The sequence below is a fragment of the Crotalus tigris genome, unplaced genomic scaffold (assembly GCF_016545835.1).
Source record: "Crotalus tigris isolate CLP2741 ecotype Arizona unplaced genomic scaffold, ASM1654583v1 scf7180000019077.834891, whole genome shotgun sequence".
Taxonomy (NCBI): Eukaryota; Metazoa; Chordata; class Lepidosauria; order Squamata; family Viperidae; genus Crotalus; species Crotalus tigris.
The window spans coordinates 746,102-766,402 of record NW_024097363.1 but is presented as its reverse complement, the minus strand read 5'-3'; the positions used below and the strand labels follow the sequence as shown (position 1 = coordinate 766,402).

At 44.5% G+C, this 20,301-nt stretch overlaps 1 protein-coding gene across 1 annotated transcript in view; it reads left to right on the top strand.

Moving 5' to 3' along the window:
* Positions 1-16,960: 16,960 nt before the first annotated feature.
* TFAP2A (transcription factor AP-2 alpha) overlaps positions 16,961-20,301 on the top strand; it is a 29,516-nt gene continuing 26,175 nt past the window's right edge. Inside the window, exon 1 of the mRNA XM_039359478.1 lies at positions 16,961-18,085. Coding sequence (XP_039215412.1) covers positions 18,053-18,085 — 33 coding nt within the window. The 5' untranslated portion in view covers positions 16,961-18,052. The remainder of the gene's footprint in view (positions 18,086-20,301) is intronic.

The window sequence follows — 20,301 nt, the reverse complement described above, 5'->3', positions numbered from 1 at the left end:
TAGAGGGAAGGGGGTGGGGGGAGGAAGGGTTGAAGTTTAAGCAGCTCAGATAAGTAGAAATAGTTTTATTGTATATAATATTGATGTTTCAATTTGGAGAGAGGAATTGCTCGGGTATTTCCCCTGGACCGCATCTGGAGTGAGAAGAAGAAGGTGAGAAGCAAGTAGGAAGGTTGAGGAGAAGGAGGAGAGGGGGTGAGTGAGGAGGAAGAAGAGGGAAAGAGGCAAGTTGGTTAGAGGGTGGATGCGGTTTGGGGGGAAATGGGTGGGCAATAACGAAAGTGGTGTGTATCAATTTGTTTTATCTTTTATCTGAAGTATTTTTAAGAATGTAATGTATTGTGAAATTGAAAATAATTTTTTTTACAAAAAATAATAATAATAATAATACTTACTAGACAGCAGGATAAGTTAAGGGTTCGCGTGGCCATGTAGCAAAAACGATTCCATTTCCAATCTCTTGGCACCAAATCCTTACTCCTTGCACATTTCATTCTGTCTTTTCATTTGTGAAGTGCTTCCCCATAAACCTTCGTGTGCAATTTAATGGCATTCCGAGCAGCAGACTAGGGGTCCAGATTTGGGCCCTCTGGTCTAAAGAGATCAGTCATTCCCACTGCTTTGGTTAGGATGCATTGTCCAGCCAGCAGTGTGCCACTCTGAAGAAAATTATCAGAACACTCAGTCTGATCCAATGCCAGCCCTGCAGGGATGGGTATTAGTGCTCACAAGCAGTTGTCAGTCAAGCTTGGAATCTGAAATCTGCTGAAATCAGGAATAGAGGCACAAACCACTGGAAAAACTGTGGTCTTCTCCATCTCTTCCTCCTGTCCGGTGTATTTTTAAATTATGAAATCAATGAAATAGAAAGCTGTCTTCTGGACCAGTTGTTATCAACCCAGCTGGTTGCTGATATGCATTGTTTTTCAACATCTATTTTAATTATTTGTTTCATTGGTAGTTTTGTTTTACAGAAAGTCTAGGAAGAAGACGTCTAAGTGATTTGCCAACAAGGTTTTCACTTCTGTTTATAACAATGTCTTTTAAGTTTTTTCCCTCTTATAATTATTAATTTTATTTCTAATATTGTTGCATGTTTGCATACTCTTTCTTTCTTAATTATTTGATATGTATAATCCAATTGTAGACTTTTTTTTATAGCTTCCATTACAGCCCCCCCCCCCTCTGGTGGTGTTCAGAAAATCAATACTGTAGTGGCAATTTGTGGCATGGTTTTACAGAGGCTTGGGTGGGAAATACAAAAAAACTAAGTCTGCCACATCTGAGCTGCAAAAATCTAAACAACTACTAGACAAAAAGTTATGGCAGGCTACATGTAAGGATATATGTCTGTGTGTTTGTGTGTGTTTCTGTGTGTACTGTATATACAAACTCCCATAGATTTTAATGCATATGAATACAATAATTGTGGCTTCGCTTTCATTTTACTTCATTTCATTGTTTCATTTTCGTTTCTTCTTTGAGATGGTGTTTCTCAAGGTTCTGGATCAGCCTTTGGAAGCCCCATCCTTATCTGTGCCATTTGTTTGGGATCAGGCTGGGCAAGGAAGGAAGACGGTTGCCACGAAGAAAATGTTTGTCTCGTGTCTCCAAGACTTGACAAGAATGTTGGGCAGAGAAGCAATGCAAAGCAGGAACAATCCCAGATTCTGGGGGTCATTCATAAGAAGCCAGGACAGAAAACATTGAGTTTTCTTTCAGATCTCTAAAAGGAGCTGCAGCAGGGGCAGGCAATCTCTTTGTAGGCTGAATTTTAGTTGCAAGGATGTTTTTTCTTTTTTTAAAATTTGTTTGCCTTGCATGTCTGGTGATGCAATGATGCTGGCTCTCATTTTGGAATTTAATAATGGGGAAAGAGCTGTGATTTACATTGCAAAGTCATGGCCTATCCAATATTTTTTCACTACTGAAAAAATTACCATGACAATAGAATGTTTTTAAAGCAGCCTGCAGGGGCCACAGCCTGAGGCTTAGGGCCTGTACCTGCTCATACCTAGGCTAGTGATTTAAGATAAGAGAAAACCTTTGCATTTGGGGGGGGGGGTGAATCAAGTATTTTATTCATCTTAATTTGCCTACCTAAATTTTACAGAGCGTTAAGATAAAAAGGGGAAATGATTGATGATAAGACATAAAAGGAATAGTATGAAAATTCAGGGGAAGAGGGGAATTCCTTTGGGAGACACTGGCCACAGCCCAATCTGTAAGAAGGATTAAATGAGTACCAAGACCACTGAAAGTTTAAATATGTACTTTTGCCTTGTTACATGGGTTTTATTTAGAGCTACAATATTGCTTAAAAATTGAAGAAGCCTTTTGAATTTTACTTCTGCATGAATATGACCTAAAGCATCTATTTTCCATACCAGTCCTAAGCACTATTGTATATGCAAGGCACAAGTATAAATACAAACACACATATTTAATTATTTGCGTACGCACACCTTTAGTTATTACTGCCTACGGTGATTAACAGTATATTTTAGGACAAAGCGATGCTTATCTCAATGTTTGATTACAAAGCTATCATTCCATTCAGATTACTTTGTTTTTAAAAAAGCAGTTGTCGCTTCTTTATTTGTTAACATGAGATTTTGTTTAAAACGTTGAATTCGTTACAAAGCTATCATTCCATTCAGATTACTTTGTTTTTAAAAAAGCAGTTGTCGCTTCTTAATTTGTTAACATGAGATTTTGTTTAAAACGTTGAATTTGTATGAAATGTCCTTGTGGACATTTCTGCAGCTGAGAACAGACTCAAAAAAAAAAAAAAAAAATCTCTATACGTAGATACTACTCTTGACCTTACTTCTTTTCTTTGGATGCACAGATATTCAAACAGACCATTTTGAGAGATCACTTATATTACATGAGACAGTTTTAGGAAAGTTAAAAGCTATGAAATGGGAGTTTCCTGAGGTCTTGACTTTGGCCATTTCAAGTTTGAGTTGTAGAATAGAGAAAAATTCAGAGAACAAGATGCAAAACATAGCTCAGCGGTCCAGTTTTTATTACCTCAATGGTTAGGTATGGAAAGTATATTTTTGTTCTGTTTTTCTATTATTTCTCCATGTATTCTTATATACAATATATCAGATTGCCTAGATACAGTGCACGATCAGAACCTAAAGAAATATTTCCAAGATGCTATCTAGAAAACACACACAAATAAGTAATTGGATAAGATTGTCCCAGAGTTCAATAGTCGGGCAACATTGTGTGATGCCACAAGAGTTTCACACTTACAACTTACAGCTATTTGTATAATGACTGTTTGAAGTTACAATGGCACTGAAAAAAGTGACTTATGATGGGTTTTCCTGCTTAATGACCATTGCAGCATCCCCTTGGTCATGGGATCAAAACTCGAGCATTTGGCAACTGGTATGTATTTATGACAGTTGTGCCTTCCCAGTGTCATGTGATCACCATTTGTAACCTTCCCAGCCAGTTTCTGACAAGCAAAGTCAATGGGGAAAGCCGGATTTATTTAACAACTGCATGATTCGCTTAGCAACTGCAGTGATTTGCTTAACACTTAGGGCAAAATGGTCATAAAATGGGGGAAACCTCACTTAACAATTGCCTTGCTTAGCAGTGGGAATTTTAGCTCAGTTTTGATCATAAGTCAAGGACTACCTGTACCATGGTTATGAACAGAAAAAAAGGGAGATGTATATGCATCATAAGGTCTATGCCACTGTTCTTTTTTCCTTAAAAAAATGTTTTCCATCTAGCATTAGCCAGCCTTTTTGCTAAACCAAGTAGCTGTCATGACTAAAGTTGTGTTAATCACTGCTTGAGGTTTCTTGTCGATAATCTCTTTATAACTTTAGAGTATGCAGTTTGTAAAACGGGTTTACTCGTGTGTGATTGAATCCAGCAGTGTCTCTACAGCCCACTCAAAGAATTCCAATGATATTTAAAAAATTATGTATATATAAGCAGAATGAATCCGAGATAGGGAATGGTAAAATCGCATTTGCATTCATTCACTCACAATCATTTCAGAGCAGTTTGCTTCTCCTTGACTCTGTGACCTTCGACCTCTGTAAGATTACACATGTTGCAATCTGAAATTGCTGATTGGTGGGTTTCAAAAAGGCCACTCAGACATATCTGGCCAATGTGTCATCTTCTGCTCCTCCTCTGAAGACAAATCTACCGCCAACTCATCTTTTTTGGCAGGCTTCTATAGGACATGACAATATGCAAGATACAGACTTTCAGACCCAGGATCTGAGCCCTTCCTCTCTTGTGAGTCAACTGAGAACACCCATCATCCATAGCAGTGCTGGATCAACTACAGCAATGCTATCAATTTGTATGCTCAAATTGCCTCTTCAAGCAAATCAACAAGAACAACGCTGATTTCAAACTGAATATGACTTGAAGGCCCGTAAAGCTGGCTCCAGAACCCCAATTTTCTCACGGAGAAGCTTGGACGGAGGAAAGATTCCTCATCCCCAACTCGCCATGTAAAAGGAATCTTTAACTGAAGTTAAAGGCTACAGCACACTAGGCTGTAATATAGTTTATTCAGTTTTGGTTCAGCATGTTTGGTATATCCAGCTGATGGTAAAGGATTTAATACAATCCAGGGCTGGGAATTCTGCATGAGATATTTTTAGAAAAAATGATGGTAACCAGATTTGGGCTTGGCCTGCACTTTCAAATTCAGACAATCATCCCTTCTATGCCATGTTAATTGTCCAGTACAGCCTCTTCAAACTTGGCAACTTTAAGATTTGTGGACTTCAACTCCCAGAATTCCTCTAGTCTAGCATATTTGGAGAATTTCCTAGTTGAGTTTATTTCTGTGAAAAGAGGTTGCCCCTTTGACAGAAAAGGGAGATTCTGAAGGAAGATTTTGGTGCTTGGATTCATCATAATGCTACACAGCTAAGCAGGAATATAAACATAGCTTCCTTCCAGAGAAATGTGAATAAGGCAGCCTAAATCCACTGCCAGCTGTGCCTGCTGGCCACCAGGAACTTATTTGATTTTGGTTTCTGGCTGGAAGGGCAAACAAGCAAGGTTCCTGGGCTTGTTCAGCTGCCTGCCAGCCACATACTGAACTTGCATAGTGTGTGTGTGTGTGTGCGTGTGTGTCCAACCACATGGCCAGAATATCAGACCTGCATTTCCACTGGCAGCACAAACTGCCTATCTGTTGTGTGCTATCTTCTAAAGCTGGGGTCTTCAAACTTGGCCCTTTTATGACTTGTGGACTTCAACTCCCAGAATTCCTCAGCCACGCTGGCTGAGGAACTCTGGGAGTTGAAGTCCACAAGTCATAAAAGGGCCAAGTTTGCATTTCCCACCCGTAAGGCTGGCCAAAATGGGTTCAAACATCTCACCCCTATGCTGGAAATGTAAAATAGCAATAGGATCATATTACCATATGTGGTGGGAATGCCCAAAGACTCGTGAGTATTGGAACAGGACACAAAACTGGTTGAGGGATATATACTGGACTTAGAGTTAAAACCTGAACTCTTCTTGTTGGGAATAACGACAGAAAAATACGACAAGGGAACAATCTACCTGCTGCTACACATCCTGACTGCAGCTAGGCTTGCTTTTGCGCAAAAATGGAAGAGCAAGGAAATTCCCACAGAGGAAGAGTTAATACATAAAATATTAGCATGTGCAGAAATGGACAGGCTCACAATGATATTAAAAGACAAATGTGGATCAGTTTATTATGAAACCTGGGATAAATTTTACCACTGGAGAAATTTGAAGAGGACGGTTGGGATTAAAGATGAATGTTAAGATAGAAATATATGTTATTTTAGAATAAGTATTGTATATAAAACTTAGATGTATATGTAGAGATGAAGAATTGATTGTAAAAAGTGGAATAATCTGCTAAGAATGTATATACTGGAATGTCACGTTAAATCCAATGTTTGTTTCTTTTTAACTGTATTATAAATAACATTTGTAAAAATAAATAAATAAATAAATAAAAGGGCCAAGTTTGAAGACCCCTGTTCTAAAGTTCTTCAGATTAGGAATTCCGCCATTAGAAACTGATCCTGTGAATGAATCTCTCTTAAGTGGTGCAACAAAGAGAAAAATCTGAACTGAGACACTTTAAGTTAAGGCTCTTTTCGGTCTGTGGTCAAAAAAGTCAAGACGAGGGCTATAATCCTGCCTGTCTTGTATGTGCACTGAGCCTTTGGAGGCAACTGTGCGCAACTCTCTGAGTAAAGGAATTTAAACAGCTCCACCCGGAAAAGCAGGTCCTGATCAAAGAGGACAAAGGCGAAGAAGGTGTTTTGGTGTTGCCAGCACTTTGCAGAATGGAAGAGGCAGCAGCGTTGGCGGCATCCAGCCTGCAAACAAGCCCTAAATGTTGAGTTTAAGGGTGAAGGTGCACCACAGGCAGAACAGAGGCCTCAAAGGAAGCCCCACCTTCAGTCACGTGGCCCTGAGACTCTGCTGCCTGAAAGCTACACTTGTTTGTGGGAAATGTAGTTTTAAACTTAGGGCCTTTGCTGGCAAAGAATCTGAGGAGTGGCTGACAGAATTACAGCCCAAACAAAATAAGAGGCTTCTTCCCTTCCAACATCTTTCTCTTTCTCTTCTTCGTCTCCTCTCCTGCTTTGTCTCTACAGCAGTTGCTAAACTTTAGGTTAGTTTGGCACTTTTCATTTACAACAGCTAATTCATGCTTGGAACAACACTAGGAGAAAAGACACAAAGGTGCCCATTTCACAGAAGTTGAACATTTGTCAAATGCTTCGGTAATATCCCTTCCTGACACAGATGCCTGGAATCCATTCAGAGGATTTATTCATGTTTTAGACCAGCAGCTCCCAACCTTTTCTATACCCCACACCCCTAGAACGCTTCTGACATATTCTCGCACCCCTTACAAAAGTTTGAAATAACGGCAACGAATTATGCATATATACTATAATTTTGAAAACCCAAGTTTTCGCACCCCCTGGAATATCTTCTCTCAGGGAACCCCTGTTTTAGAGCATCTTCTTCTCAAGTACCCTTCTCCAATTTGGTCCCTCCCAAATAGCATTGCTGAGAGTGATAAGAACTTAATCCAGTGCATTTAGAAAATAACAAGTTGGAGAAGTGTGCTTTTGAACTCCTATGCCTTAGACAGGAAGATAAAATATTCTTTTCTTTCAATAGAATAGAATAGAATAGAATAGAATAGAATAGAATAGAATAGAATAGAACAGAATAGAACAGAATAGAATAGAACAGAATAGAATAGAATAGAATAATTTATTGTCCACATGATTAGACACACAAGGAATTTGTCTCCGGTACAGAAGCTCTTAGTGAATATAAAAAGCAACTGAATAATCATTGTCATAGTGTTACCAATAAGAGAGGGTAATAAAGAAGATAGGAAAGATACTACAGCCATACAACACTGGTAAATATACTTTGACAAGACAATACTGTGAGAATTAGATGTTCAGCAGAGGGATGGTATGAGAGAAAAAATTGTCCTTGTGTCTAGTTGTTTTGGCATGCAATGTCCTATAGTGGCGTCCTGAGGGGAGGAATTGAAACAGTTTACATCCAGGATGCAAGAGATACATAGGTATTTTCTCAGCCCTCTTTCTGAGCTGCACAATATAAGGTGTTCTGTGGAAGGCAGATTGGTTGCAACTATCCATTGGAATCTGTATCTGTCCTGTTTGGTTGCTGTACCAAGCCCAGCATTTATAGAAATACAAATGACAGACTCAATAATTCCTCTGTAGAATTCCTGAGGCAGTCTGAATTTCCTAACCTGATGCAAGAAGAACATTCTTTGTTGTGTCTTTTTAGTGATGGTTCTAATGTTAGGTGACCATTTCAAATCCTGGGAGATTATAGAACCCCCAAACGTGAAGGATTCTATGGCTGATACTATGGCAACCACTTCATACCAGGAAGAAAAGGATCGCTTGTTTTATTATTTTTCCACTGGTCATGAGGTATCAGGTGGGAATCCTTCTATGTGACATCTGGGTTTTGGGCTCCCAGAAGAATTAAATTATATAAAAATACATACCACAGTCTTCTACTTGCAGCAAAATGTTGTGCTTTTGAAACACATTTTATTTTGTTCTACACTAAGTATGGGCACCTTGCATGTCTGGAAGTCTTTTTTTTTTTAGGCCCATTGTTGATTACTGAGCTCTGACAGCCCAGTTTATAGTACTACCATGTTGAATGGGAAATGACAGGATAGGCCAGAGGTAGGCAACCTTGGCTCTTTTATGACTCGTGGACTTCAACTCCCAGAATTCCTGAGCCAGCATGGCATGGCTGGCTCAGGAATTCTGGGAGTTGAAGTCCATGAGTCATAAAAGAGCCAAGGTTGCCTGGGGCTTATCAGCTGGGGAAAAAACCCTGTATGTTGCTGAAAGTACAGTCAAAACCTATAGCCTTATTACCCACCACTTTGTGTAGATTACTACATCCAGAAGACGCTGGGAGTTATTTTTCAAATACAACTCTGTGTTTCTTAAGCCGGAGAAACTGTTCCCGTTAAATATTTCCCAGTATTTTCTGATCTGTTATTGTTCATTTCCGGAATGTATATTGAGATTTCAAAGCATAATTGTAGCACCTCCATTTTGCACACACACACACATGTGCTTCCAGCTAACTATTCCCTACGGTCACAATTGTGCCACTGGATCCTATGCAGCACTGGGGACACAGTCCCAAATACACCTATAAGAGAGAAAACCCGATTGAAACATTGGACCTGCTTTTAAGTAAACATTAAATTGCTCTGTGAAAGGCTGATTGCAAGATACAGGCACATGGCCTTAATTTTTTTACAGTATAAGCCCCAGAGGGGATAAACAAATACATTAATCTAAGCACAGAATGGGGCTCCACCTGTGTTTAAGTGGGACGCTCTTGAAAATATCTGAATTTTTATTTCAGAATAAACATATTTCTTCAGAGGGGGGCAGATCCAGCCTAACAATCCAAAGGCATTTTGATTGCTGCTTTTAAATGGCTGATCTGTTTTTATTCTTGGAGAAAGAATAGCTTGTTTCAGAGATGAGAGGTACTGCAGGTGAGTTTTGATTTTGATGCTATTGCCCCTGGAGTTATTGGGGCTCCTCTGGAATAAAACTCACCTTGAAATTGGCAGGGCTTCAGTCACGTCTGCGATCCTCTACTGGTGGATAATCTCTCCCAGTTATGCAAAGATCAGATCGTTTCCAACCCACAACTAGTCCATTGCAACAAAAAGGAAGAACCGGGTTCTTAATCCTATGTTTTGCAAGGAGAAGGAGAAGATCTATCCCCTCTTTTTATTTATATAAGTCAGGGGTCCTGTATTCCTAGGATTGGAAAAGGGACCCTGGTAAAGTTTTCAACAGGAAGGCCAAGGAGGGTGCATAGAAGGATCCTACACAGTGTGTTCCTGCACCAATCCTCTGGGGCTGAGAATATGTTCTTGCATCGGACTCTAATGGTGCCCTTTAACTCCAAGTAGGTAGTAAACAACTTGCAGCACTCACTGGTGTGCCAAGAACAAGGCTTGATTTGAGTCTTGGAGTCTGTTTCCCATCTTCAGAAAATACAGAGTGGGAAGGGATTCCCAAAAAACTGACCTATTTTGTGCCAGGTCCTTCTTGCTCAGCCATTCCCAAGCTAATGTCTCCAAATGGGTTGGACCATAGCTCTGGTCAGTCCCAGGGTCTGTGACAGGGGTAGGCAACCTTGGCTCTTTTATAACTCCTGGACTTCAACTCCCAGAATTCCTGAGCCAGCACAGCTGGCTCAGGAATTCTGGGAGTTGGAAGTCCAGGAGTCATAAAAGAGCCAAGGTTGCCTACCCCTGGTCTATGACAACTTTCCACAGCTAACTTGCCAGGGACAACTCTCCTGGGCACAACTTGTCATGTGACAACTTGCCCACAGGACAAGAGTTACACTAATATCAAAGAAATAGAGGAATGGAATCATTAAAGAAAAGATGCCAAGGGAGGGACAAAATGAAATGCAAACTACAACAATTAATTTTTTAAAAAAAACTGTTTTAAATAGTTAAATTGAATCTTGAATTGTCCGGCAGCAAGCTGTCCTATGGGAAGTTGAGTGTGATGAGTGTGCCTCTGATGAATTGTCCCATTCCATCAATCCCAGCCTGGACAGTCCTGCAACATGGTCCTGAATCAAGAGTAGTCCAATCCACATGGAATACGTCTGCTTGGAGAAGGCTGTTCTAATCATACAGGAGCGGATGCCGGCTTTCAATCCCATCAGCCCCAGCTGCACCAGCAAGCAGAAAAAGGAATTGTAAGACTTGCTATTCAAAAGTTTCTTCTGTGCATCCTAACGTACCAGTGGCGGGATTCAAATATGTGAATAACCAGTTCTCTGTGTGGATGTCGCTTCTGGAAGTCCATTCTGGGCCTGGGCAACAAAAAATTAGCTACCAGTTCTGCCGAAGTGGTGTGAACTGGCTGAATCCCATCAAGATGTCTCTTTTACTCTTTTAAACACACACACACACACACACACACACACACACACACACACACACGTAAGGCAGGGCTAAATAACAGATCTGCCTTATAATGTATTACAGACTCAAGATATGCTAAATAGTATTCTACTTTGGGAGATTACTGGTCATGCTTAATAGCAACATGTGTCAGTGGCACTTTGCACATTCTGAAAGCGTAAGTAGCTTTTATTATGCTTTAGATCGGAAGGACACAATGCAAGGACTTTTGCTGTTTGCCAGAGGCCACGGAATAGGAGTTCTGCACGGTAGGCTCATATACATAAGAAAGGCAATCCTGCCGTAAAACTCCGGCGTATTCCCCGGGCCCATCCATCTCCCTTATAGGGGGGGGGGGGAAACCCCACCTGCTTGCTAGAAAGGAAATCCCAGAGAACTCAGTGATACTTTAAAAAAAAAAAAAACCTTTAGCATCAATTTGACATTGGTCGTCCGATTGGATTTTTTTGCCCTCTCGGTAAATAAAACACGGCCCACCACCTCCCAGATTACGCGTCTGTCCTATTAAAGTTCATTGGCTTTTAAGGTAACGGAAAGGCAAATTCAGCTTCTTTATCCGGATGGATGAAGCAGCTGCTCCGGTTTACCCCTCGCCCGCCCTCCAGCCCGCAACTCAAATGGTCGGCGATGGGCTTGAGGGAGCCGACGTTCAATAACGACCAGCCCAAGGGTGCCTACATTGCGGGGTTCCCCCCCCCCAAGTCCCATGCAGGCCTGTCAAACTCGCGACGTCACGTGACGTCGCGCGACCTATCGGAGCTTTTTCTCCATCGCAGGCAATGGGGTGGGCGCGGTTTTAGGACGACGCGTCCGGCCCGCGGGCCGGCCTTTTGACAGGCCTGATTGAGAGAATGTAGGAGTTATTACAAAAGGCTTTTGGAAACCCCCCCCCGATATCCAAAGAGAAGTTGCAGTAAAACAAACCGGTGGACATTTCTAGCTAAATTCTAACTGGCTTTTACCTCTTTTCTCAGGGTTTCCTCCCTTAACCGTAGAAATTAGGGTATGACTTTTTCCCTGGAAGGTTAAGCCGTTGGAATAATAGCCCAATCTCCCGAAGAGATACAGTTCAGTTCTTTCCCCCGCCAAGGCCCAACTTTCTCCCCGCCTCCCCCCAAGAAACCCCCTGCCCGGTTTGGTTCCCGGGAGCGGAGGGAGGAAAGGACGAGGCAGAGGGAGAAGAGGCGTTCTTAGAAGGCAATTTGGGGAGTTTCTGCTTCTCTTCCCTTCCCTTCCCGCCCGCCGTCCGAATATTCAGAATGTTTTCCTCCGGGGCGGAATAAACCTTGGCAGGCTAGATAAACGGCGATTTCGCCTGCTTTGGTGGCGGGGTTGCTGTTGTCAGCAGAAGGACCATCTCGGGCCGACCGTGGTCACGCATCAGCACCGCCGCCACTTGTGCCAGCCAGGAAACCCCGCGATGGGAATTGCACACACACACACACACACACACACCCGAGAAGTTTCCGTCCAAGAAAGGCATTGAATTCTTTGGAAATGAAGGGGGGAACCCACAATCATTCCCCCCCCCAATCCCCTCCCCCGCCTCTGGCTCCCTTTTCTAGGAAAAGAGCTGGGTCCTCCAATCTCCGGTAGCAAAAGCAACTTTCACTAAAGTTCAGAAACCAACGGGCCACGACTTTCTTGTAATTTTTCCCTAACTTCTTTGAGCCTGATAGAAAGTGCGTTTTAGTAGCTCTGAACCCATCATGGAATGGTTAGAAAGTAGCTGGACCGCTCTTTCATTCTAGGACACGCCCCTCCGCTCCCCAGTATTAGCCGGGATTTGAGCCTAGTTCAGAGGTGGACAACCTTGGCTCTTTCATGACTCGTGGACTTCAACTCCCAGAATTCCTGAGCCAGCACACGAATCATAAAAGAGCCAAGGTTGCCTACCCCTGGCCTAGTTGAATTAGATCAGATCTGAATATTCTTGCCTTGTGGGCCGCTCCCGACTCCATTAAGTAGAAGTAGCCTCCAGCAAGCCCTGTGTGTGTGTGTGGGGGGGGACTTGAGTTCGGCGTTCGGTGTTCTCTGGAGCCCTTTGCAATCGATCACCAATGAGGACGTTTGGTGTCTGCCTCTCGATCTACTTCACCTCCTGGCTCCAGAGGATTCCTCTCCCGAGATCCAGACAAAATGCATTCCAGAGTTCTAGCTCTAATTTACACACAGAACTTTTGGACAGGTTGTGATTGGACACACTTTTTCCCGGCGTGCTCCGGAACGTTTTGTCTGTCTGGAAAGCTCAGACAAACGTCAAAAGTCTCGAGGTTAAGCAACCGGCTTGAGCACCTCGAACAGAAGTAGCTTCGAAGTGCAAAGTCGCGTGTGCCTACTTTCCAATCGGAAAAGTAGCATCTTTACAAAGCCAATCGGCGTGACATTCTCCAGCGGGAAGGTACCTTTAAGAAGAAGGGCAACCCTGGTAGAAAAACAGGGTCTGGCTGCTGGTAACAGGGTTTGGAATCAAGGGATTCGGCAAGAAAATCGGCCAATGAATGGAATGCATCGGAAGAGATCTAGCCTAGGGCGACCGTACCTGGATTGCAAATATCTAGTTGGCCACTAGACGGCAGCAAAGAGTTACGATTCCGTCTCTAAATTGCCAGTCCAGGTGTATCTAGCGAGAAGGCCAAATATTGAAAAGCCAGTTAGATGTTATTCAGAGAGATGATTTCTGAATGTATATGTTTCCGGAGCTGGATTCAGGCTTTGAATTGTCTCATTGAAATAAACCTATAGTTGATAGGACAAACTTACCTTCCATTGACTTCAATGTGTCACTTTAAGTTGAAGCAAATATAGCTACACTCCATTTGGCATGAAGAGAGATGCTTAAACTTAATATCCTGCACCTTCAAAGGACTCTCAGGAGGAGCGGTTTAATCATTATAACCCTAACTCTTACCTTGGCTTTCATTCAATTATTTTGTTCCTCTCCAAAACTAACCATTTCTGAATGCTGATCTTTGATTCAGAACCACCACCCCTCCCCCCTCTTTCTTTTCACCAGGGATCTTACACCTTGATGAATATTTTCAAGGGAATCCTTGCCTGCACTTCCCATCCTCCTTTTGGCCTTAAATCCAACCTGCTTTTTAAGAGGAAGAGTGGAAAGTAACGAATTAATGCTTCTTTGCAAACTTGCTACAATCTGATGACTTAAACCATAGTTAATCTTGTCTTCTGTCAATCGCCTTTCACCTCTTTCTTAATTCTTCCACAGGAAAATAAAGCAAGGCCTGGATTGAAGCTGGAAGGCTGGAAAGATGAAAGTGGCCCTTGGAATAAAGTAGATGCATAGCCCCCTAGCCCAGCCTGATGGTGCCTTGTTGTATTGGACTACAATTACTGCCACTCCCAGCCAACATAGTTATTAGTTCAGTCCTCAAAATACGATGAGAATTTAATCAAAAATTAGAAAATGGGGAGTGTGATATTGGGCTGGCCCAAATCTTTTCCCCACAATCCCAGCCTTGTTTCAAAAAATTATGTTCTGTTGATGCCCTCCCTAGTTTGGCACACTGTCTGATGTATTGGGATACAACTATCGCATCTTTAGTGGCTATTTATCTTTTTGTGTGTGTGTGTAAAATGGCACTGACCCATTTAAAGTTAACTATGATTAATAATGTAATCCTATACTTGTCTTTCCAGAAGGAAACTCTATTAGTTCAATGAGATTGACTTGCAATTCAAAGTAGTTTCAGCTGGTCTGCCCCACATAGAGGTTAACCCCAAAGTGTGATTGTGGCTGGAGCTATAAAACTTTGGGTCTGATGCTCCCAGCCTTCGCGTGCTGCTTCTTGCCTTTTCAGTGCCTTCCACAGGGCCAGACAGGTTTAGCTGTTAGTGAGCTAAGCAGTTAATTTCCAATTTATGTGCCATCTAAACATGTTGGGCTAGTTCTCTAGAGCCTAGCAAAGCTCCATCTGGTTGGGAAATATGGGGATCTCATCTGGAAAGGACCAGGTTGCAATGATTTTATTGCCCCAATGAGATAAACTCATTTCTTTTCCACTTTGGTTTACCCCTACGGTACCTTGCGTAAAATAGACTGTGTGATATCAATAAATATGTTCCAGTATTGTCCTTTACAGAGTAGGGTGCCAGAATTGGTTTAACCAGAAGTTCATTAGGTAAAGCACAGATGGGCAACTTCACACATCCCACTAAGCCATTAACTGCACTTTTCAAACCGGAGTCTCTGGTTCATATAACGGGCTTATCAGAAATTAAACCACCTGATGGCTTAGGGACACATGAATCCAGCCAGAGCTTAGGTGAATCCGATTGAGACCGTCTTCCCTTGAGTTTCAAAGAGACTGTCCAGTCACCATCCCTCTTGTGATCAAGAAGCCGCCATGGCTCAAAAGTCAACTATTTTTATACCTGCTTAACGTGGAAATCGAATAGAAAGGGCAATTGAAGCCAGGGGGTAAAGCTCAGCGATAACCCCCCCGCCCCGCCCTGCCCACCTGTGGTGGCGGCGACTTTTACTTGAAAGGGAAAGTAAGAAGAACCCGACGGCTGAGATTAAAGCCCTTTCCTTTTGAAAGCAAGAGAGAGCCGTCCCTTCTCTGGCGCGGCCCGGTGAATTCGAACCCAGTCAGGTTCGCTTCGCCAGCATATTCAAAGCGCCATCAGTTCGATAATGGGGACCATGATGATTATTTGCAGAGACCTCGTTATTCCACCCTCCCTCCCTCCCTCCCTCCCCCAGCCCTTCCCCCTCCGCGGGGACAAGAAAAGCGAACTCGGCGGATTTCTGTGCTTCTGCTCACCTGTGCCTTTGCGCTCGCTCCAGTATAAAACTCTCCCCCCTCCTTGCCCTCTCCCCCCCCCTTGCTACCTACCGAGTCGGTTCTGCATTCCCAAGAGGCTGTGGCAGGCCTATCTTTTAGCCCTACCCTAACCATGTAGTTTTGGCGAGGAAGCCAAAGGAGGTCCCCCATTCGGACTAAACCCGGAACACCGGGCCGATTAAACTCCGCCAGTTTCGGTCGGAATATCTGGCTACTGATCTTCGCAGTAGGAGTCACTGTGGAGCCATTCTAACGCGCGGCGTTTCTTTGATTGGCCCAGAATCCTCTCTCGCTAAATCCAATTCGCGATTGGATTTATCCCTTTTTCTCCTCACCTGCCTTCTTCCTAAGCTTAAACTCGTCCTAGAGAAATATACTTAGGATCCAAGGGAGGCCGGTTCGGTCTGATCACACCCCCCCCCCACACACACAAGGTCTGAAAACCAGTCTTACCGTTGCCGCCCTGTAGTCAAATGGAGGCGAAATAAATGAAGGGCATGCAAAACTCCCAGCAGTTCTCGGACACTGTTCAGCCCTCTGCCGGGAAACTGACCACGCAGGTGGGGTCACTGGATCGCGTATGCAGTACAGAAAGAGGCTTTTACCCTGCCAGTTGCTGCTTTGTCTTTCTCTCTTTCTCTCTTTCTCACCCTTTCTTTCTCCCTCTCTTTTCCTGAAGTTTTGCACTCCCCCCCTCTCCGTTTGCATATTCTCGGGGAAACGCAAAGGAGAAACAACGGAAGGAGTCTCTCTCTTTTCGCAAAGAATGGCGCCCAGACTGGTTTAGCGCGGCGCATCTGAGCCGGTGATCAACCGAGGGAGCCAAATGATTCCTTGCAGAAGCCCGGCGTTCAGAAATGCTTTACGCACGATCCCAGCCAAACTTGTCTAAGCTTTGCTCCTCTCTCTCTTTTTCTTAAAGGGCCCACCTTTAAAAACGTGGCATTCACGTCCTTGGTATATATATATACCTTTATATATATATATATACCTTTATATATATATATATATACCTTTAACTGCAGCCGACCGTGATCCAGCTGACACAAGTAATTGACAGAGTGCTGTAATGTCACCTAGTCGTGGCTGCGGTGCTACCAAGTCGCTCTCTGCATTACTGCTAAATCCCTACAGCAATTGTTGGATTGAACGCTAAAGCGCTTGATTGCGAGGCTCTCGAAACGGCTTAAGTGAGTCATCTCTCAACCTGTTGGATTACAATTCCTATCTCCGTCTGTCGTAGCCAAGAGCAGTTGTAATCTAACACATCTGAACGGCACCAGTGCAAGAAGCAGCAACAATCAAAGACTTCTTTAAGCAAAGCCTCGCTTCCACCCTATGGCTTTTGAGCTCTCTGTTTATTACATGTCCCCCTTCCCGTCCAGTCTTTCCTGGTGGGAAACTCAACTAAGCCCATCCGCCTCACCCTGTGAAGTGATCCGCAAGCCAGTGAAGCTGGAATGCTAGAATTTAACCCTGCGGCCCGTTCCGATCCTGCTTAGCTCAAGAAGAGCCAGACTGAGCGGGGTCGCGACTCTCGCTGTAGAAAAGTCCGGATTCACAACTTCCAGCCAAGTGTCCCCCCCCACCCCCCCATCCAGATCTTTAGTTTCTAAACAAAAAATCTCTGCTGCGTCCAAGCTGCCCTTCCGCCGCTGAAAACGACCCCTCTTTATTTGAACTCAAAGCCATCTTGCAGCTCGATCTTTGAAGCGGGTCAATCGGCCCCATTCCTTGCCAAGCGTCCCCATGGAAGTCAGCAGAGGTCCGCGACGACTGGAAAGGCTAGGGGGACCCACCTGGCTGAGTTCGGACCGAAGATCAGGCGAGGAGGTCCCGTTTCCCACCGGTCGCTACTTTGGCCAGGAGATTAGCCAGTCCTCCTGCTCGGAGGTCTGCGTTGCCGCCAAAGCCGAGGAGGAAGAAGAGGAGGAGGAGGAGTTGGTGACTCGCCGGTAAACCAACGGACTTGGCGGCGCCGCGGCTTTCTGGGACACTTGCCGCGCCACAGCGCTCCAGTTCGCCAGAAATTCGGGCTAGGTGCTGTTTTGCGAGCGGCGGAAGAGCGAAGCCCAGTTTATGTAGCTTCTCCTCTTTGCTGGATCGTCGCTTCTCTGCCTCGCTCGCTTGTTCTGTAAGTCACCCCCCCCCCCAAAAAAAAACAAACAAACTCCCGCTTGGCGATGCACAGGAGCGGCAGGCCCACCCGGGCAGTGCCCGGCCCCGTGCGCTCTTTTGGCTTCCCTGGAGACGCGCGCCTTGCGCTTGCCGAGCCTTCCTCCCTCTACCCCGCCGCAAAGCTAGACAATAGAAGAAGAGGACCGTGGAGGAGGAATCATCCCGGCAGCTACTCTGGCTCGCTTGTCCTCTGATCCCCGCTGGGAAAGCCGGGCCGACTCCCAAGAGAAGCGGGCCCTGGGAGGAGACGGGTGAGAGACTCACAGCTCCGGAGCTGCTCGTGGCGGTGTAAATCCATCATCCGCAGAGACAGTTTGTGAGCTCCCGAAGGGAGCTGGCCGGGTGCATTCCTGAGTCAATGCGCAGGCGCGGACAGGTAGCGCCCTGCACTTTATGACCAGGTGAGCAGTTCCTCTGGCAGGTAAAAGAAGTCTTTGCCTAAAGAGATCGCAGAAGAGGCAAGCGGGCGGATCACTCATTCCATGACCAGCGGGGACCTGGTGATAGGCAGCCCGGAGCCAATATGTCACTCCTTGCAAAAATGGGGGACTGGCAGGTAACACAATTCCTCTATTCCTTTCGCTTTCCTTTCCTTCTTTTCTCGGTGTAGGGGTTGGGGTTTTTTTTTTTGGCTTGTAATTTAAAGAAGGAAAGGGAAGCATGGATCCAGGTCAGTAGGCTGAGTAACCAACCCACTAGTCTTAAGGGCAATGTCCCCAAGGGAAAAGGCAATCTGATTAAGACACTGCGCGGTTATGCAAAGAGACTCTCTGACCTTTTAACAGGTGGGGAGAGTTGTGTGTGTGTGTGTGTGAGAGAGAGAGAGAGGGGGGGGGAGGGAGAGAGAGAGAGAGAGACTTAATTTTTTTTTAAAAGGAAGCAACATAGCTTTGTCTTTACAGTAATAAGCCATCCATACTAGAGTCTTCTTGTTTGGGATAGTTTGAACTAACTAGTTGGTTGGTTTGCTGGTTCTTTCTACCAAGGTTCTCTGGAATCCATTGCAAATACCAAAAGCAATTTTAAAAAGAGATATTTTTTTTTGCTGGGTCAGTGTGAGTGTGGAACTGTGTGTGTATGTGTGCATTTGTGAGAGAGCAAGAGCAGTAGAGAAATGCACAAAGACTGTTTCTTAAGAAGGAGCATATACTGTAAGTTGTGTAAGCACTTGGTTAGTTTCTCTGGCACCCGGAGGAGGTCGGAGAAACTTAAAAGGTGCCAGAAAGTGAAAGTCATTCTGCCTCAGTCTCTAGGCCTAGTAAAACTGTTGCATGGATCAGAGGTACCATTTACCCACCATCCTTCAGAGGGAGAAAGCTAAACATCACTTTGTATATCCACTGTCCTGGTGGGCCCTGAAGAACAAGAAGAAAAAAAAGAAAAAAGAAAAAGTTAACTGCAGGCTCTGGACTGCTTTATGAACTCAGTGAACGAGGAGGTCACTATCTGAAGGCACCCCCGAAAAAGGCTGAACCCCACCACTCACCTATTTATAACTGTTCCAGCTCTCAGCGGATTTCCAAAACCAACCAGTAGCTCCCCTAGTGTGGGTTGCTTTTAGGTTTCCCTGCCTTTGCGGTTCTAAATTCAGAGCTGTTTCTGTAGAAGGAGAAAAAGTTAACTTTAGGCAGGCAGGTCTGGAAGCTTGGTGGCTTTTTTTTTTTTTTTTTTCCCTTCCACGTCCAGACCAAAAGGTAAAGAAAAGTCAAGGGTCTTTTAGGCTCTTTTGATTTCCCGAAAAGTTTGAAGGCTCTCCAGTTCTAGATAGGCTGTGAAAGCCTGTGCGCCTCTGTGTAAAACATTCATGGAGGCTTAGGCAATCTTAGAAGTAGTTCTTGTTCTTTTAACTTCTGGATCATGGCTTCTTTCTATGTAGCTGACTTGGTGCAACAATTTTAATTTTAACCATTTTAATTTTAACAAATTTTAACAATATTTCCAATTATTCACGTTTAGGATTGAACTATAACTGCATCTGGATCAGAGGCCAATTTTCAGTGAAAGCTCTTTCCCTACTGCAGGGAATGGCCCCTTCAGATGTGCCAAACGCCAAGCTACCACCACACCTTGAGTGCTTGAATGAATGTGGGCAAAGGTCCTCGTGGCTTGGAGGCCGCTTCTGGCCTAGGGGCTGACCCTCCACTGGTGTAAAATGGGCAGCTCAACTAAAGGGATAACCTGCCTTCCCGATGAGGAGGTCTAAACTGCCGACCAGCTGCTCCTTTACAGGCTTAGGTCACTAGAGAGGGCAATCCCACTGGCATAAACTGGGAGACCGAAGATCCTTGCGTATGCCAGAACGTTAGGGGGATCTCACGAGGTCCCTTTTGGTTCACCTGAAAGCGTGCCTGAAGCTCTTCTTTTTCAACTACTACCCCCCCTCCCCACTTCCACCTTGGTTTGGCCTGGTTTGGGAATCCGATCCCGAAGGCCTTGCCCAGCCAAATCTACCATGCGGGGGGGGGGCAGAGTTGCCCATTAGAAAGGCCGAGCTGCAGATCTCGAGAAGCCCTTTCCCCCTGCCCCCCCCCGCTGAGATGGCTCTGGGGTGTGTGTGTGTGTGAGAGAGAAAAAAATTATCCACTCCCGTTAATGCCTGGGAGCCGAGTGGCGCCACACGCTCGCCCGCTGGAAGGCACGGCGTGCCAAGGGAGAGGAGTGGAGAGGTGTGTGTGTGTGTGTGTGTACGCGCAGTTGACTCTGCCTGTCAGCGGCTTGGTTCGAATGCCGAGGAGGGAAGCAAAGCGCCACTTCTCCTCCGGGGGTCGGGAG